Here is a 15,804-nt window from a genome sequence, read left to right on the forward strand (position 1 = left end):
GTACCCAGGTGCCCGCCAGTTCCCCAGGCAGATGGAGCCCCCATTACGTATTTGTGCGTTGCTTGTCATTCTCTTTCTTGCTGAGGGATTCTCTGGGCTCTGTTTGGTGCTGTGACCAGGTAGACAAATGCACAAATGGATGCATTTCCCTGTTGAAATACATTAGGGAAAATGGTCCCCACCATTTCTAAACACATAGGCAATTGTTATGAGAGAGTGAGAGAGAAAAGAGAGACTACTTATATGTTTTCTATTGACTAAAAGCCAAAGGTGAAAATGGACCCCTCAAATAATTTTTAAATGTTTAAGTGCTTTGGCATTTGGAATTGAGAGAGAGAGAGAGACAGGGATGGGGAAGAGGAGGAGGAAGAGAAGAAGAAAAAGATTTTTTCCCCTATATCCTATAATTCAAGGCCATAGTGGGTACCTAAAAATCGGATTCATGGGCCTCACCCCTGTCCTGTGAAATCAGAACTGCCAGGCTCTGGCCTGGGAATCTGCAAATTTGCATTTTAACAGGTTCTCCAAGTGGTGAGGATACTAAATAAAATTTGAGAACCACTGCTTTATTCCAGATGCAAAAGCAGAACATTATTCGCAGTCCCTCCATATTTGCAAAACTTCCTGGGCCAGTAAAGACTTTCCAGAGTTCTTCTCTGATATCCTGGGAGGGGAAGTTCCTTCTGGTTTTCAAAGGTTTTTGAAGTTTTCATGAAAGCCTCTGTTTTCCGGGCGTTTCTTTGACCTGAGTGTGACTTGGCAGTGACTTGCTCACAGCTGGTTCATGAAGCCCTTGCCCTGCCCAGGCCCTGGATGTCTATAGTGTCCTCACATTTAGTCATTCTGCCCCATTCTCACGGTTTGTGCAAACATCCTTCCCCCAACTATCGCTTTCTTTATATATTTCCTTACAATGATTCCCTCTTATTTACTTACATAATTTTATTTTAAAGTGAAAATTTATATCACTCCAGTCAGTGGAAAACCAGTACCATTTACCATAAATCATGGTAATGGGACAATGAAAATCCCAGTGTTGTTATTTTATTTTTCATTGGATACTGTTCCTTGTGAAAGTCTCTGAATTTGAGCTCTGCTCTTTCTGATAAACAAGCACGAGAAAGGTGTCTAAGACAGGCTAACACCAAATAAGACTTTCTTCTTGATTAAATCAGAGGAGTTGAAATGGTGTTCAAAAAGGGACATTGTTTTCATTTTGTGCACAACTCAGTGCTACTTAAAACTCTCTACCACCAGTGGGATGACTGCCCGTGATGAGGCAGCTCTGGTTTAAAAAATGTTCAGAGATGAGCTTGCTTTCTTCATGAAAACATTGCACAGAGCTCTGGCAGGCTTGGGCAGAAGAGATAGCCATTAGGAGCTTCCATTGGAGGAGATGATGCTTCTAGTTAGTGGTCTCTAACCCTTCCCTCCGGAGACGCACTTTCATCTCACTTTGACTCCTAACAACCATGTCACTTTTTCAAACAATATTTATTGAGGACCAACTATTTTCCAGGCTTTGTGGACATAAAGCAAACAAGACATAAGGTCATGGTCACAAGCTCAGAGTCATGGTGAAGATTTTAAAACAACATTTAACGAGCACTTACTGTGTACACCATTTATTGAGTGCCTACTGTGTACGAGGCATTGTTCTAAGTGCTTTGCAGGTGTACATATTTTGCTCCTCCCAACAAGCCAAAAGCGATCTTTTGGGATCTCTACTTTACTGATAAGAAAATCAAGGCATGGAGGGGATGATTAACTTGTTAATATAATGACTAAAATTTATTGACCACTGACCATGTACCAGGCACTGTGCTCAGCATGTTATCTGATTTATCTCAATTAGTCCTTGTAAAAACTCAATGAGATGACTCCTTTTATTAGGTCTGTTTTGCTAAAGAGGAAATTGAAAGTCCAGGAGGTAAAAGTGCCTAAGGTCACACAGTGAGGAAATGACCCACTGGAGAGAAGTTGACTTCCTGGTCTGTCTGACTCCAGGGTCCACTCCTGGCCCTGACACTATCTTGTCTGAGGGGGGTGGGGAGATGTGTGAAGAGAGATTCCAGGACTCCATGAAATGTGCTTTGAAAAGAGTGGCCTCTTCCCCTGTCCAGTCACTTCTAGAATAAACGCAGCTCCCAGCACTTTCCCTTGTTTCCTCTTTGGCTCATAAAATGATAGACTGACAATTTTCAATAACAACCTCGTGTGTAACTAGAGGAGAGAAGTAAAAGAAAGAATTAGAGGAAATATTAAGAGGATAAACACAGGTTTTTCATATACAGCTTTCAGTATACTCTTCTTTTTCACTCATGTCCACCTGCAATTTTCCACACATTTCCTCGCCCACCTCTGGAGCAAGTCTCCTGTCTCCTCCATTATCAGTCTGGCCCAAGTCATCACCAGCTTTTGACTGGATTGATGCAGGAGCCTCTTAAGTGGTCAACCTGTTTGCAACCTTGGTCCCTGAGGAGTAATATGGCTGCCAGAATGATCTTGTAAAAACCTAAGTCAGACCCTGTCTCTCCCTGCTCCCTTGCCCTCCAAGGCTCCCCAGTTCAATGAGAAGCCTAGCTGCAGGGCCCGAGAGGTTTGGGCTGCCTACTCCTCTGTCCTTACCACTCATCCTCCTTCCCTTGGCTCAGCCACCCTGGCCTCCTTGCTGTTCCTCCAGTTCCCACAGAATGTTCCAGCCCCAGACTTGCAGACATGCCTGAAACTGCCTTCCCCGAGAGCTGCACTTTTCTCCCAGCCACTTCATTCAGAGCCCAGTTTCCACATCCCTTCCAGGGAGAGGCCCTTCCTGACCATCTTACCAAAGACAGCGTGGCCTCCTGTCAGGCTCTACCCCTCGCCTTCCTTTAATCTCCTCTGTGGCACATACCACCCCCTGACACGGTGTGACTTATGTATCTGCTTGCTTTGTGACCTGTCTGCCACACTAAATGTAAGCTTCAAGAAGGCAGGCCCTTTGTCAAATGTATTCAAGGATCTAGTCCCAGTTCCTTCCAAGTACCTGGTACACAGCAGACCTTCAATAATATTGGTTCAATAAAGGTTCTAAGGTGCCAGCAAAAAGTCCCTAATGCTCCCGTGATCCCAAATCTCTTTGTCCTAATATACACCTTAACAGGCACCAGCCAGCCTCCCTTCTTTCCTCTCCTAGGCACTTATCTGAAGGTGACAATTAAAAAGTGAAGAAGGCTGTTACCAGGAAACAGCCCGTAGCCTCCTCCTATTAGCCTAACAACCCCTAAGCTTTGCCGCCTTGGGCCTGAGGGGATGAGCACAGGTTCGCTGGTGGGGGCGGGGGAGCCTTGCCAAACCCTGGGAGGCTGGGAGCATCTGGAGAGCAGAGAGGGAGCAGTCGACCTCAGGGGTCAGAAACAAGTTTCCCCAAGCCTTCCACCTCCATCAGCGATGCTCCATTGGGGTCTCGGCTTAAGGAGGAAGTCTACAAATCCATATTATCAGCAAGCACTGTCTATAAGATGAATAAACAATATTTACTGCAGAAAGGTGAATCGCTGCTCTTCAGTTGAAAGCAGACTATGTCATGATGAACAAAATACAAGTTTATTACGAACATCACAGTCTTTTGTCATTAATATTTCCAAAAGTGATAAATATTCAAAGTGAAGCTATGATCATGATTGGTACAGAGGTTTGCAAAAACATTTTAGTTGTATAAAAGACACCCTGTTACTCGAAAGTAATTAAACAGTATACAAAGTAATACACTAATTAAAGTATTTATTCATTCATTTATTTACAGCCTCATTTATTCATACATCAGGAAGTATTTATTTAGGGCCTAATAAGTACCAAGGACTAATTCAAGTGCCTAGATTTCTCCCAGAATTCCTACAGAAAAAAAATAACAATAGGAAGGAGACAAAACAGTTCATTTATGAAGAAAATCCTATGTTAGTGCCCAGGACTGCCCCAAGGGTTTTGTCTATATCACATTATCTAATCGTCACAATCACAATGTGAGGTGAGCAGTGTCATGTCCCCATTTGACGGATGAGGAAACTGAGGTCCAGGTTAGGAACTCCCCTTAAAGCACACTGCAGGCCAGTTAAGTAGGGATCCCAGATTTGCTTGGCTCTTCACATTTGCCTTTCACAGCCTCACTGATATCCATCCATCCCAGCACCAGCCAATCTCTCCAGAAAGGCTGGGCATGTGTTCTTATCTCCAGGAGCCACCTCCGTCATTCTGAGCATCCTACTCACCATCCCGTAGGAGCCGGGTGAGTAGACTGGGTGGGTAAACACACCCAAGTTCACAACCACTTTTGAAATAAAAACAAGTGCCTATGTTCCACTAAAAACCCAATCGGATCATGTCACTTCCCTGCTCAAACCCCTCCAATGGCATCCCATCACATTGAGAGTCCAAGCTAGAAGGCCACACATGATCTGCCCCTGCCTACATCTCCTACCTCAGTTCTTATCCCTCTCTCCAGTCTTAATCTGCTCCCGCCCCAGTGGCCTCCTACATATTCCTCAAACATGCAAGTCAATTCTGGCCTTAGGGCCCCTGGCACTTACTGCTTCATCTGCCTGGAATGCTCTCCCAGATCTGTGCTTGGCTAGTCCCTCACTTTTTGTTCAGGTCTGATCAAATGTTAGCACCGGAGAAATACCACACTGACCACGCTATATAAAATGGCAACCCTCCCATCACTCTTTCCCCCATTGATCCTGAATGACTTTTATGAAATGCAGTTAGAACTATTCAATATTTGATTATATATTCATTTGTTCATTAGCTTTTGGTCTCACCCACAAGAATATTCGCTGTGTGAGGGCAGGAACTTTTCCTACTGTGATATCCCAGCACCCAGATCAATGCCTGGCACATTGTAGGTGAGCAGTCAACACGCCTTGGGTGAATGAACACACAAATGCACATATACACACACAAAGGAACACTCAAGAAAGAGCCGACATCACATACAGTAGATGCCCCTAGGAGTCTATTTGGAGATGCCACTAAAGGCAGCACCCTCTGTCAGTGTTCTCGATCCCTTCCCACAGGTTGAGACATTCCAACAGATGCAGGAGAATAATAATAGGAACTGAGGGTCCTTCCTGGCAAATCACTATGGCTATCCTGGGTAAACTATCGCAACAGATTCAGTGCAGGGGTCTTTCAGGGAGCAGGGAGTTTCAAACCAAGCTCGGCTGCTGATGACCTTGATCACTCGGAGCATGCTGGTTACTCGGATCTGCATCAGTAACATAGGGATTACGCTGGCATCTAAGGCAGAGGAATGTTACAAGGATAAGACTCAGCTCAAATGTCCCCTCTCTGGCAGTCTCCCCTGACTGCCACATCTCTGTTGCCCCCATTTCTACTCTTATATTTTTGCTTTTATAAAACTATTGTCATCACGGAGCTTTTGTCTATAGGAAAATTATCTTTTTTCTTTATTAGTTTATTTGTATGTTCTCTAGCTTCCTCCAAATAGAGGGTAAGATCCACAGGGATCAAACTCATCCTACTAACCCTGAGACCCAGGGGTCTGGAACAGGACTTGGCACCTAGTAGGAACTCAAGAAATAAGTCCTGTTTAATGAATGAATGTAAAACACAGAAAGCACTTGTAAAGTGCTTGGTATGTAATACGCACTTACATCATGGCAGATAGCATTACTACTGTTGTTGCTGGTGCTATAATGACTATTTCTCAGCAAAGAAACATTTTTTCGAGCTGGTGCAGGGCTCCAACCAGCCCAGCATGAGTCGTTTTTCGGAGAAGAGAATAAAACACTACTCAGTGACTGTATTTCCAGTTTTAAAAATCACAATGCACCCATGTCTAATTTTCTCAAGCCCTGAACCCCTAGTCCCACGATAACTGGTAGGTTGCTCATTTCTCTTCTGGTATAAATTTTTCACGGTCTGGCTATTCAGGGTAAAGACACACCAACACTAACCGTTTGGTGCAGCCCTAACAGTTTTAGTGCATCCTCTCAGCCCGAGTATCACAGAATTCTTTCAAAACATCTGGGCCTTAAGAAGAACCATGATTACCCTCAACTTGTGGGTTGGAAAGTAGGGGGTAGAGATTTTAGCAGTTTGCCCAAGTTTACACGACCAAAAAGAAGACCAAAGGATTTGAACTTGAGTCAGGCTGACTCCCGAACTCACGTGCTCATCCTTTGAGCAAGGTTTCTTTTGAGCTTGCCCAGGACCATATAGCTCAGGGGGGCAAAGCTGTAACCAGAACCCAAGTCACTTCCTCCTACTCTGTGGCTCCATCCACACTCTAAATCCTGATTCCAGGAGAGAAAACATGAAGAAGCAGAAAGCCGTGTACCCAACTTTCTAATAAAGGAAAATAGCCAAAGGCAATTCTGATACAAAAACATGCCTATAGCTTTTCATTTTGGCATTTCTTCTGTACCAAATGGTACCAAACGCATAGAATAGTTTTAACTCTTCTCTACAGCATCATCTTGGCCCAGAAGCTATTCGCATCTCCCTGGGGTATGAGAGAGAGGCTTCTAAATACACAGAAAATTCTAAGGATCTGATAAATGGAAGTGATTTAAACTAAGCTCCTTGCAGTTTATACAGAAACATGCAGATGCTGTTGCTTTCACACAAGTCGTTTCTCTCCTTTAGAAGACTTTGACCTTCTGTCTCCTTTTGTACCTCCTATGTCACCAGATTTCATGGATTTTTCATGATGCAGTAAAGCATTCTGGAAGTTTCTTCCAAATTCATTACAAACAGGATGGCTGCTGCCAACTCTGTTTTTATCTCATTCTGTCCTTCATAACTATTTTCATTAAAAACAATAACTGTATTCTGCTCTCCATAATATGTAAACTGTATAAGGTCCATAGAAATGACTTAGATGTAGCTTTAAGAAGCAAACTCAGGGGTGATTGCAGAGTATTCATTCAGTTCTGAAAGCACTCAACTAATTAAGATCAGTGATCTTAATTTTTGTACTAACAGAAACTGCAGAATGCTGTCTTTTTTTTTTTTTTTTTTTTTTTAACCCACCTTGGTGTCTAGCAGCGTTATGGAAACACTAAGCCTTTTCCTTTAGCATAAATGGACACTGCAGCTTTTCAATTAAATTAGTCTTTGCAGAGAGATGCAAAAGAGCTAAAAAGCTCCTTAAAAATCTTCCCTGCTTCACTGCTTCTCATTTGCCAAAGGAAGATGTGTAGTTAAAATGCACTGCTGTTTTCTTCTTACCCTGCTGAAACAAAGTTTTCTATCTTGAACCCTGGGCTAGCTATATTATAGAGCTTGAAGAGGTTTTACTTTTAGTGTGCATGCCCACACTTGGTTTTCTAAAACTATTTTTTTAAAAAGGGATGTGCATTATAATGTCCTATATCTTTGTCCACCCAGAGAGAGCTTAATTAGCTACAGTTCAGGTTGGGTAGTAGGTATGGGATCCTGAAATTGTTTTTTAAGATAACACAGATGGAAAGGGAACTCTCATTTAGATGAGCAAAATTCAAGACAAATGCTTTCCAATATGATCCAGGTATATTTTTTTCCCACGTAATTTCTCTAAGCTCATTATCTCCAAAACTTTTGCATTGTGCATTTCCCTGTTGTTAAGCATAGCCAAATAATACCGCTATATTAATAATAGGATTATTTAGCAGTCTCCTAAATTTTAATTTCTAAAATTTTAAACAATTTTATGCATTGCTTTGGCATCCCAAAATATTTGAGGATGCTTAGAGGACATTTTTTTCTGTACAGGGAATGCAAAAGATTGAGAGAGGCAACAACTGGAAATTCCACACGGCTGTTTTAATGACTTTCAAATCCCTTCAAATTATTTAATCATTTCACCCGTGGAGTTTGCTTTGGAAACAAATATATCAGCCATTCCCATCTCAGATTTCTTTTCTGTGTGTCTGTATACAGTGTCTTTGGGAAGAACCTGTCTCTGATATCCTCGTCATGGTTTCTCTGACAAAATGAGCAACATACACAGATACGGCCACACTACTGGAGACACTCTGGATGAATGTCCAAGTGAGATGCAAAACCCTGTGCTTGTAGAGATACTTTCTAATGAGTTTGCAGACAAAGTCCAGAAGTGGATATTTGGGCTCTAAAGTCTCTAATTATTACTAGTATTTCTTAAAGACCCACTACATCTTGAGACCCACATTAAATGCTTCTCCTGAAAAAAGTTCCTAAAACAAGTGACTGAAAGGTTAGTAGTACGAAAAAAAAAAAAAAAGGAAATTGTGAAAACGGTGTTATATGATAGAGGCCTGTAAATATATGGTGTTGTTTCTTACTGCAGTATCCAGGTAATCAAGCAAACACTCTCAACGAGGTCATTTCTTCTGTGGTTAGAATGACTGAGCTCATTCATAATCGAAGAGCTGCTTGCCAAAGGTCACCCTAAGGAACAGGAGAATTTCTAACTTTAAATGGAACTTATAAAACTTTAAATAATAAAAAAATACAAATTGTTACAAATTACTGAAAAAATGGATTTAGAAACCTCTTCCCGGGTGAGCAGGCTCTAGGAAGGTAGAAGGATGAGATCTCCCTGATCCAGGCTACAGGAAAAGACATTCTGTATTTTTCACAACATTAGAAAATGAAAATAAATTTCTCCCCAAGAGAGAAAAATATAACGGCGTTCTCAACTTGCGAAGCAATAAAATTATTTGTGTGCCAAGCTTCTTTTAATACCACCGTGATTTTTTTTTATAAAAGTCGCTCAATTTGATTGTAATTAAATATGTAATGAAAAAGCTCTGCTTTAGGGAAGCAATGAGCGAGAGCAAGACACTCTCTGTTAGTTTAATGTATTTCCAACTGACTTTGCATCAAATGAAAATGATACTCTGTGTATGTCTGGTCTTAATATAGAATTTGTTAGGCAATTCTGTGCTTGTTAAAGAGAACTTGGGCGGATGCAGGCATTACCTTTGAAATAGTGGCTGAGTCTACCCAGACCGTGACATATCTAAATAAAATTGATGGTACACATGCACTGAGGGAAGGGAAGCTCACTCTGAACATTTGACTCCTGTCGGCTAATTACAGACCCAGCACAAACACGAACAGGGCCTGGGTTTTCCTCCTGGCTGCTTTTCCTCAGCTCAGCTGCAGTGATGAACAGAAGTGCATCCTATCAATGACCTTACACAATGCCAGGCTCAGTGCCCCTTTAAAACCTGCTCAATTGAGAGTACAATTCCCAAGCCACTGGGAAGATAAATAGATCATCTCAGGTATTATCCAGTTTGAGAAATTCCGTCAAATGAGTGAGAAGTCAGCTGGGATGAAATGAAAGCATAAGCCTCTGTTAGAGAATGTGACAAGAGGCAAGACGCTTCCAGGGACAGATCTGCTAAAGATGGCTAGGAGGTATTTGTTGGGTGTGAAGGTTTTCCAAACGGTAGCAATACAATCGAGATGAATGGGAGAAAAATAAATGAAGAGCGGTGGAAAAACAATGCAGAGTATTTCTGAGGAATGCTTCTACCCTCCTCAAAAGCCTCCTATGTCCAACCCCCAAGCCTCAAGAAGATTTTCATCACAGTGAAGTTTCTCAGAGCCCCCTCTCCCTTACCTAGCTACCACTAGAACTCCCTGTCACTTGCAATCTGCTGATTAGGGTTAATGTATTGTGTCCTGATATGGCAGATTAAAAATGAAATCAATAAATGCCTAAAACAAATGGGCTTTTGAGATGTCCCATTCAATCTGGATCTTTAAGGGTAAGGTGAGAAGTGGGAGAAGGCAATCAGGAGGGGAGTGGGGAAAGGACCACTTAAGTAATCAATTTCCATCCAAAACACAGTGTGGAGGATGCGATTTCAAGGTATCTGTCTTTCCTTTTTCAGGGATCTGCCTTAAATAACAAAAATAGCCAGGACAGTTCATGGTGCTGAGCCCCTCTGAGGGGGGGTGTGTGTGTGTTTATTTTTTCCATTCATCTGTTAAAAATCATACTGTTTGGGTAAGTGAAGGGGTCTATAGCATGCGGTATTTAAATCTTCAATACGTGAACTTGTCTTTCTGAAGTATGTTTAAACAAAGTGAGAGGTCCAGGGTCCCTACTCCACCTCGATTCCTATTCTCTTGAATCTCATCCCACTTGCCAGTAAATTAAAAGATAAACTTCACCCTGAGCTGCCTGCCCCCTCCCCGCCCTGCTGGTTGAGACTGCTGAGACCTCGCTGGTTAATTCAGTCATTGCTCTCCTGAGGTTGAAAAGGAGATGGCTCAGGTCATCTCTATACTCCATTGCAGTATTCAGAATTGTCCCTGCTGAATATGTTTCCCATGTAAATAACCTGTGCTATTAAGGTGCAAATTGCAACTTTTAAGTAATGATTGCTAATAGTCTAATGTTTACTGCCACACAAGGACATTCATGAAAACAAAATCTGCATTATTCATCTCCATATTAAATAAACAAAATAAATTGAGGGAGCTGTTGTTTCCTGCAAGACTTTCCTCAGATCTGGGTTATCAGATAGCTTCTGAGAGTCAGCAAGAAGGAAACATTTAATCTCTTTGGGCGGGCAGGAGCAGAATCCGATAATTTATATATACATTAGATATTCACATGTATATGATCCCCAAAGACTCTGAGTTCTATTGCAATTGGCTGGCATTACACAAAAACAATAGTTCAGGATGGTGAAATAAAATATGTACTACACGTGTGTATACAGAGAATGCGATAGACTGTAGAAAACAGAAGGGTTGAAGTGTAAGTCCCCAATTTTAAATTTTTAACTACTCTGTATCCTGCAAAATACAAACAAATCAAAACACTCTTCTGTTTTACCTTTCTGCCGTCTTTTCTATCTTCCCTAAAATGGACAGGGGGAAAAGATGCTGGTATAGAATCCTGCAATATTTTCAGGTAAAAGTGGACGCATTTTAGTGGCGAGTGAAATATACATCCAAGGAAGCAAGCACACACATTCACATATACGCAAACCCCTGGGGTACCGTAGGCTGCTTTCTAAACTTTTTTTCTTGCCCGAAGTAATAGTATGGTGGAATAGCATAGCTTTAGAAAGCCAGGAAGAATGACATTTCGGAGGGAAATGTTCTGACTTAGCTGTTTCCTTAAAGAGAACTGCCTACCTCACATCCCTTCCCTTGAAGGGGGGAGGAATGTAACAAATAAAGACTAAAATTCCCCATCACTCATAATATCATCTCATTCATTCTATCTGGATACCTGTTTTATTAGAAAGTTCTGTAACTGATTCCTTGAAACAAGGAACTTACAACTAATAATGCAAAGGCATCCAATTGCCTTGAACAGTTCTTGGGAAAGACAGTCTCAGCTCTGATTCACTCACAGGCTTTTTCTATCGTACATTATTCATTAATCAAGCCAGAAATCAAGCTTTCAACATCAGTCCGTGGAAGTAATTACTTACAGTTGTGTGTTGTGTTTAATTTTAAGCAGTGATAAAAGTTAGTATGGCCACAATCCTAGAACCCACCTTTTTTTCCCCCTGAATGTTAACTGGCTAAAGAATCCCAAAGTGGCTAACTTTACTTGTGAATAACCACCCCAGCTAAAACAGAGGACAGCCTCGATGACTTCAGAGGCCAGAAGCATTACATAAAAAATATCTGCTTTATCAATATGCGGGCAAATAAATACTGTAAGAAGGGGCTCATTGCGTATGAAATGATTGTTCTCTTTCAGCCTGACAAGGGTGTCTACTTATTCCAGTGAAAATAATAAAAGCCATGAAAACAAACATATAGAGACACTGTGAATATAATAGGCTAGAAAACTGAAACTACAGTCACAACTTTCTAACACACACACACTACAGTAAATAGATGAGCCAGCTCTCGTAGATAGCAGCTTAATGAAAAGGATCTAATTTAAATAATGTGATACAGCATCGTGTTACATACACCTGGATCCTCATTGATCAGAGGATAATTATAATCAAAGTAGTGCAATTCTGAGCAATGCACTTTTTGTAATGAGCTTACCAAAGGAGACATGTCCAGTCATTCTGGTAATTTAAATTACTGCCTAGTTGTTGATGGTCTTTACGGGAACAACAAGGGGGAAAAAAAGAGAAATTTTCAGGGCAGTATCACTTCTTGCTGGACTGTTGCCCAGGGTTCTCTTTTGGGACAACAATAACAACGTTATCTCTAATAATCTAGCTACACTTAAACTTATGTTGCCAGAACTAGGTGGAACAGGCTTACTCTTCCTGAATCTGGAAGGCCAGAGCACACCCCAATGTTGTCAGATTGCAAAGCATTCTAAGTTTTAAAAGATAAGTGAGTTAAATGTAGAAAGGGACAAGGGTAGGAGGGAGAAGTTGTTTTCAAAAGAGGTAGCTAGAGTTGAAAAAAGAACACCTCACTGACGAGGCAAGTTCTAAATATATAAGGTACTAAAAATATTTTAATTATTTTGCTCTTAGGGAAACAATTGGAAAATACAAGAATCAAAGCTTTATAAATGACATTTCCGCATGCAATTTGAACCCATCTACACCCAATTACGGAAGCAATTCTGTGCTCAGAAGGGAAGATAATTGTGGATATTTCAAAGCACATGGATTGCCATTCAGGTTGGAATCAGGCCACGATGGAGTATGAGCTTGGTGGTCCAGCGTGTTCAGACACAAACACCCACTTTGCCCAGATTTGTAACTAACTTTGGATTTGTTCTGAGGATGGCCTTGCAAAGTTTATGCAAGTGTTCCACCGAACTTCTCCCTCATGTTTTGCTCAAGTTGGAACAGAAGGAAATGTGGTGGTGGGTCTGCAGAAGACCAGCCTTAACGGATGCTGCCTAAAGCTTCAGGGTAAAGACAGAGAGAGGGGGGAAAAAAAAGAAACTTAAGCTTTTTGCTAAAGCCCTGATTCAACTAAAGGACACAAAGAAATAAAAACGCCCACATTAAAAGCCAAACAAGATAATAATTGTGCATGTCTGGCTCTGAATCTAGAGGGCAAGGCTTGCGTCACTGGCACTCTGAGTTACCATGGTGAGTGATTTATTGATATATATCAAGAATGAATAGATCAAAGGCAGCGAGATGACAGGTGATCAATCAAATGTCAAATGAAAACTAGCAATCAAGTGGAAAGCTGATTTTTCAGTGGGTGGGTCTGGCAGGAGAAAAATGAACTTTCATATTACACTTCCGAGAAACAAAACCCCAGCATACTATTAAAAAAGCAATTAAGCAACCCAAAAGAAAAAAAAAATCCTTTAGAAGGTCTATTGTACTGATCCATTAACCTGTTCCTCTCTTTTGGGAGGGGTGGTAAGTAAGGATTCAGACGGGATAGGTCCTACCATACAAATCAATTTACAAAGTTTGCAACTCTTTCTGGGCAAAGAAAATCCAGAGCTGTTTCAACGTTCTATGGGGCATTTTTCCCCTTTTTTAAGAGAAGGGAGAGTGCTGATTAGATTTCCAAACGTGGATCCTTTTAGAAAACATATTCAAAGGTTCATTCCGTTCCTGGGGTGGTTTTTTCCACCTTGGCGATCAAAGCTAAACTCCTATTGCTCGCCCCAAAGCCAGCCTGCCGCCCGGGGCTTGGGCAGGTCTCATACTTCAGCGCCCCAAACCCCAGCGACAGGAGACGCTGTCCCTTGAGGCCAGAAGCCACTGGCACTGACCACGCGGAGGGAGGGGGGGTGGAAGGACTGTCTCCCTATTCCGCACCCCCAATCCTCAACCCAACTTTGGCCCGAGAGGCAAGAAGCGGACTGGGAGAAAGTTAGGGGTGGGGTAGAGGGTGGAGGAAAAAAAGTTTAAGGAGGGAAGGCTTGGTGGGATAGCTTCCCCCCCACCCAACCGGAGCCTGGAAAGAGGAGGATTTGGGAGATCGGAGAAGGCGAGAGAGGATGGGGTTATTAGTGGGGCAGAGAGGGGCACCCGGAGCGAACTCCCCCGAATAGCTTAGGGGGGTGGCGTCCTGGGGCACCCGGGGGCAAGGAGGGCGGGCGAGGAGCTCGGCGCGCTGGGCAGCCCGGGCCGGGCAGCCCGGAATCGGAGCCGTTTCTCTTACCTGCCGCCCGCTTGGGTGCCTGCTGTTTCCTCCTTGGCATCGCTCTACTTCGCTTCAGTCCCACTTCTGGCGCCCCAGCCCCGAGCCGCGCGCGGGGGCCCGCTGTCTCTCTCGCCTCTCTGGGTCTCCTCCGCCTCCTGCCCGGTGGCTCCTAGGGCGTCACTCGGCCTCTGTCCCCCTGACGATCCCCCCTGCAACTCCTCCACCACGGGCCAGAGACCCCCCTCTCTGGGTGGCAGACACGGGTGGCTTGTGCCGGCTGGTTTGAAGTAGAGGTTGGTTCTGCCTTGTTTGTTTGTTTTGTTTTGAATTTTTTTTCCTCTCTCTCTCTCTTTTTGTTTTTGCTTTTTGGAAAATTTTTTTTGTTTGTTTTTTTTTTTTTTGGTGACTGTTGAGACACTTGATTTCTTTATTAAACATCCAAGATCGGGTTCGGATGGAAGGGACGAGGGGCGCACACGCGCTACACGCACACGCGCGCGTAAAGATAAGGAAGAAAAAAAAGGCAATCCTGGGAAGGTAGTGGTTTCTTCTTCTTTTTCTTCTTCTTCCTTCTCCTCTTTCCCTCCTCCTCCACCTCCTCCTCCTCTTCCTCCTCCTCCTCCTCCTCGCCGATCTCTATGGCGGATTCGTGCTGGGGGGAGAGAGAGATCACTCACTGTAGGTTTGTGGCTGCTGTCAGATCCCCGTCTGTGAGTGATATGCGAGAGGACAGGAGCGGGTTTGGGAAAGACAGAAAATCTGGAATTCACTCACTCACACACACTCACACACACACAGACACACACACAGACACACACTCACACACACGCACTCTCGCTTCCTCTCTCACACACACTCACACCCCACGTATGCACACACACACACACACAAACACACACGCACACTCTCACACACACACAAGACAGGGCGAGGCGATGCCAGCAAACATCGATCCCGCTGAACAAACTGAACATTAACAAACTCCTCCTCCTCCTCCTCTCCCTGCGACCTGATGACAGGGAGAAATTTACTCCCCAGCCGCAGAGCGCCAGGCAGAGGGAGTCTATTAAAGGGACAGTGTCCCGCCGGGGAGAGGGGCTGGGGGCGGGGACCCGGGCGTGCCGCCCCGGCTCGGGCTCCTCGTGCGCCCCCTTCGCTGGTGCGAGGACGTGCCCACCAGGCGCGGGGACACCCCTCCGGGGAGGGGGTGGAATGAGAGGGGATGTGCGAGAAAAGGGGGCAGGGTGATGTCTAAACTCCGCAGCTGGGAAGGGAGACGCAGGGGGCCAGGTTAGCTGACCAGCAGGGACCCTTAAAAATATTAGGAGAGTGAGAACTTGGGTTTGCTTTGAGCGGGGAAAGGGGAGGGCACCTTATCCGGTGATGACCTCCATCCTCCAAGTCTCTCAATCTGACCACAAAGATGTCCTCCACCCCCCTTAAGTTTAATGTACCGTTCCTGCTGCCTTTTTGCTAATCAGTGGACAGTCATCTCCCTTCTGCCTCCCGGATATTTTAATCGCATGTTCTTCTCTTTGTTTTGTTTAATGAGTATTTGTTGAGCACCTCCTATGTGCCTGTTCTGGAGACACAGCAGCCATAGAGAAAGGGAAGATCCTGGCCCTCTTACTGTTTATATTCTAATAGGGGAGCACACAAGTTACCCCCAGATATCCAGTCTTTCTTAAATGTCACCTTCTCCCAGAGGCCTACTTTACCTACAATTTCACACACACAGCTCCACTCCCCTGCCCATTTCTCTGTTTG

At 43.5% G+C, this 15,804-nt stretch overlaps 1 protein-coding gene across 1 annotated transcript in view; it reads right to left on the reverse strand.

Annotated features, from left to right (window-relative positions):
- Positions 1-14,616, reverse strand: part of TSHZ2 (teashirt zinc finger homeobox 2) — a 260,016-nt gene extending 245,400 nt beyond the window's left edge. The window contains exon 1 of the mRNA XM_058562452.1: positions 14,056-14,616. Within this exon, the coding sequence (XP_058418435.1) occupies positions 14,056-14,095 (40 nt within the window). The 5' untranslated portion in view covers positions 14,096-14,616. The remainder of the gene's footprint in view (positions 1-14,055) is intronic.
- Positions 14,617-15,804: the final 1,188 nt, after the last annotated feature.

This window comes from Diceros bicornis, chromosome 19 (assembly GCF_020826845.1).
Source record: "Diceros bicornis minor isolate mBicDic1 chromosome 19, mDicBic1.mat.cur, whole genome shotgun sequence".
Classification (NCBI taxonomy): domain Eukaryota; kingdom Metazoa; phylum Chordata; class Mammalia; order Perissodactyla; family Rhinocerotidae; genus Diceros; species Diceros bicornis.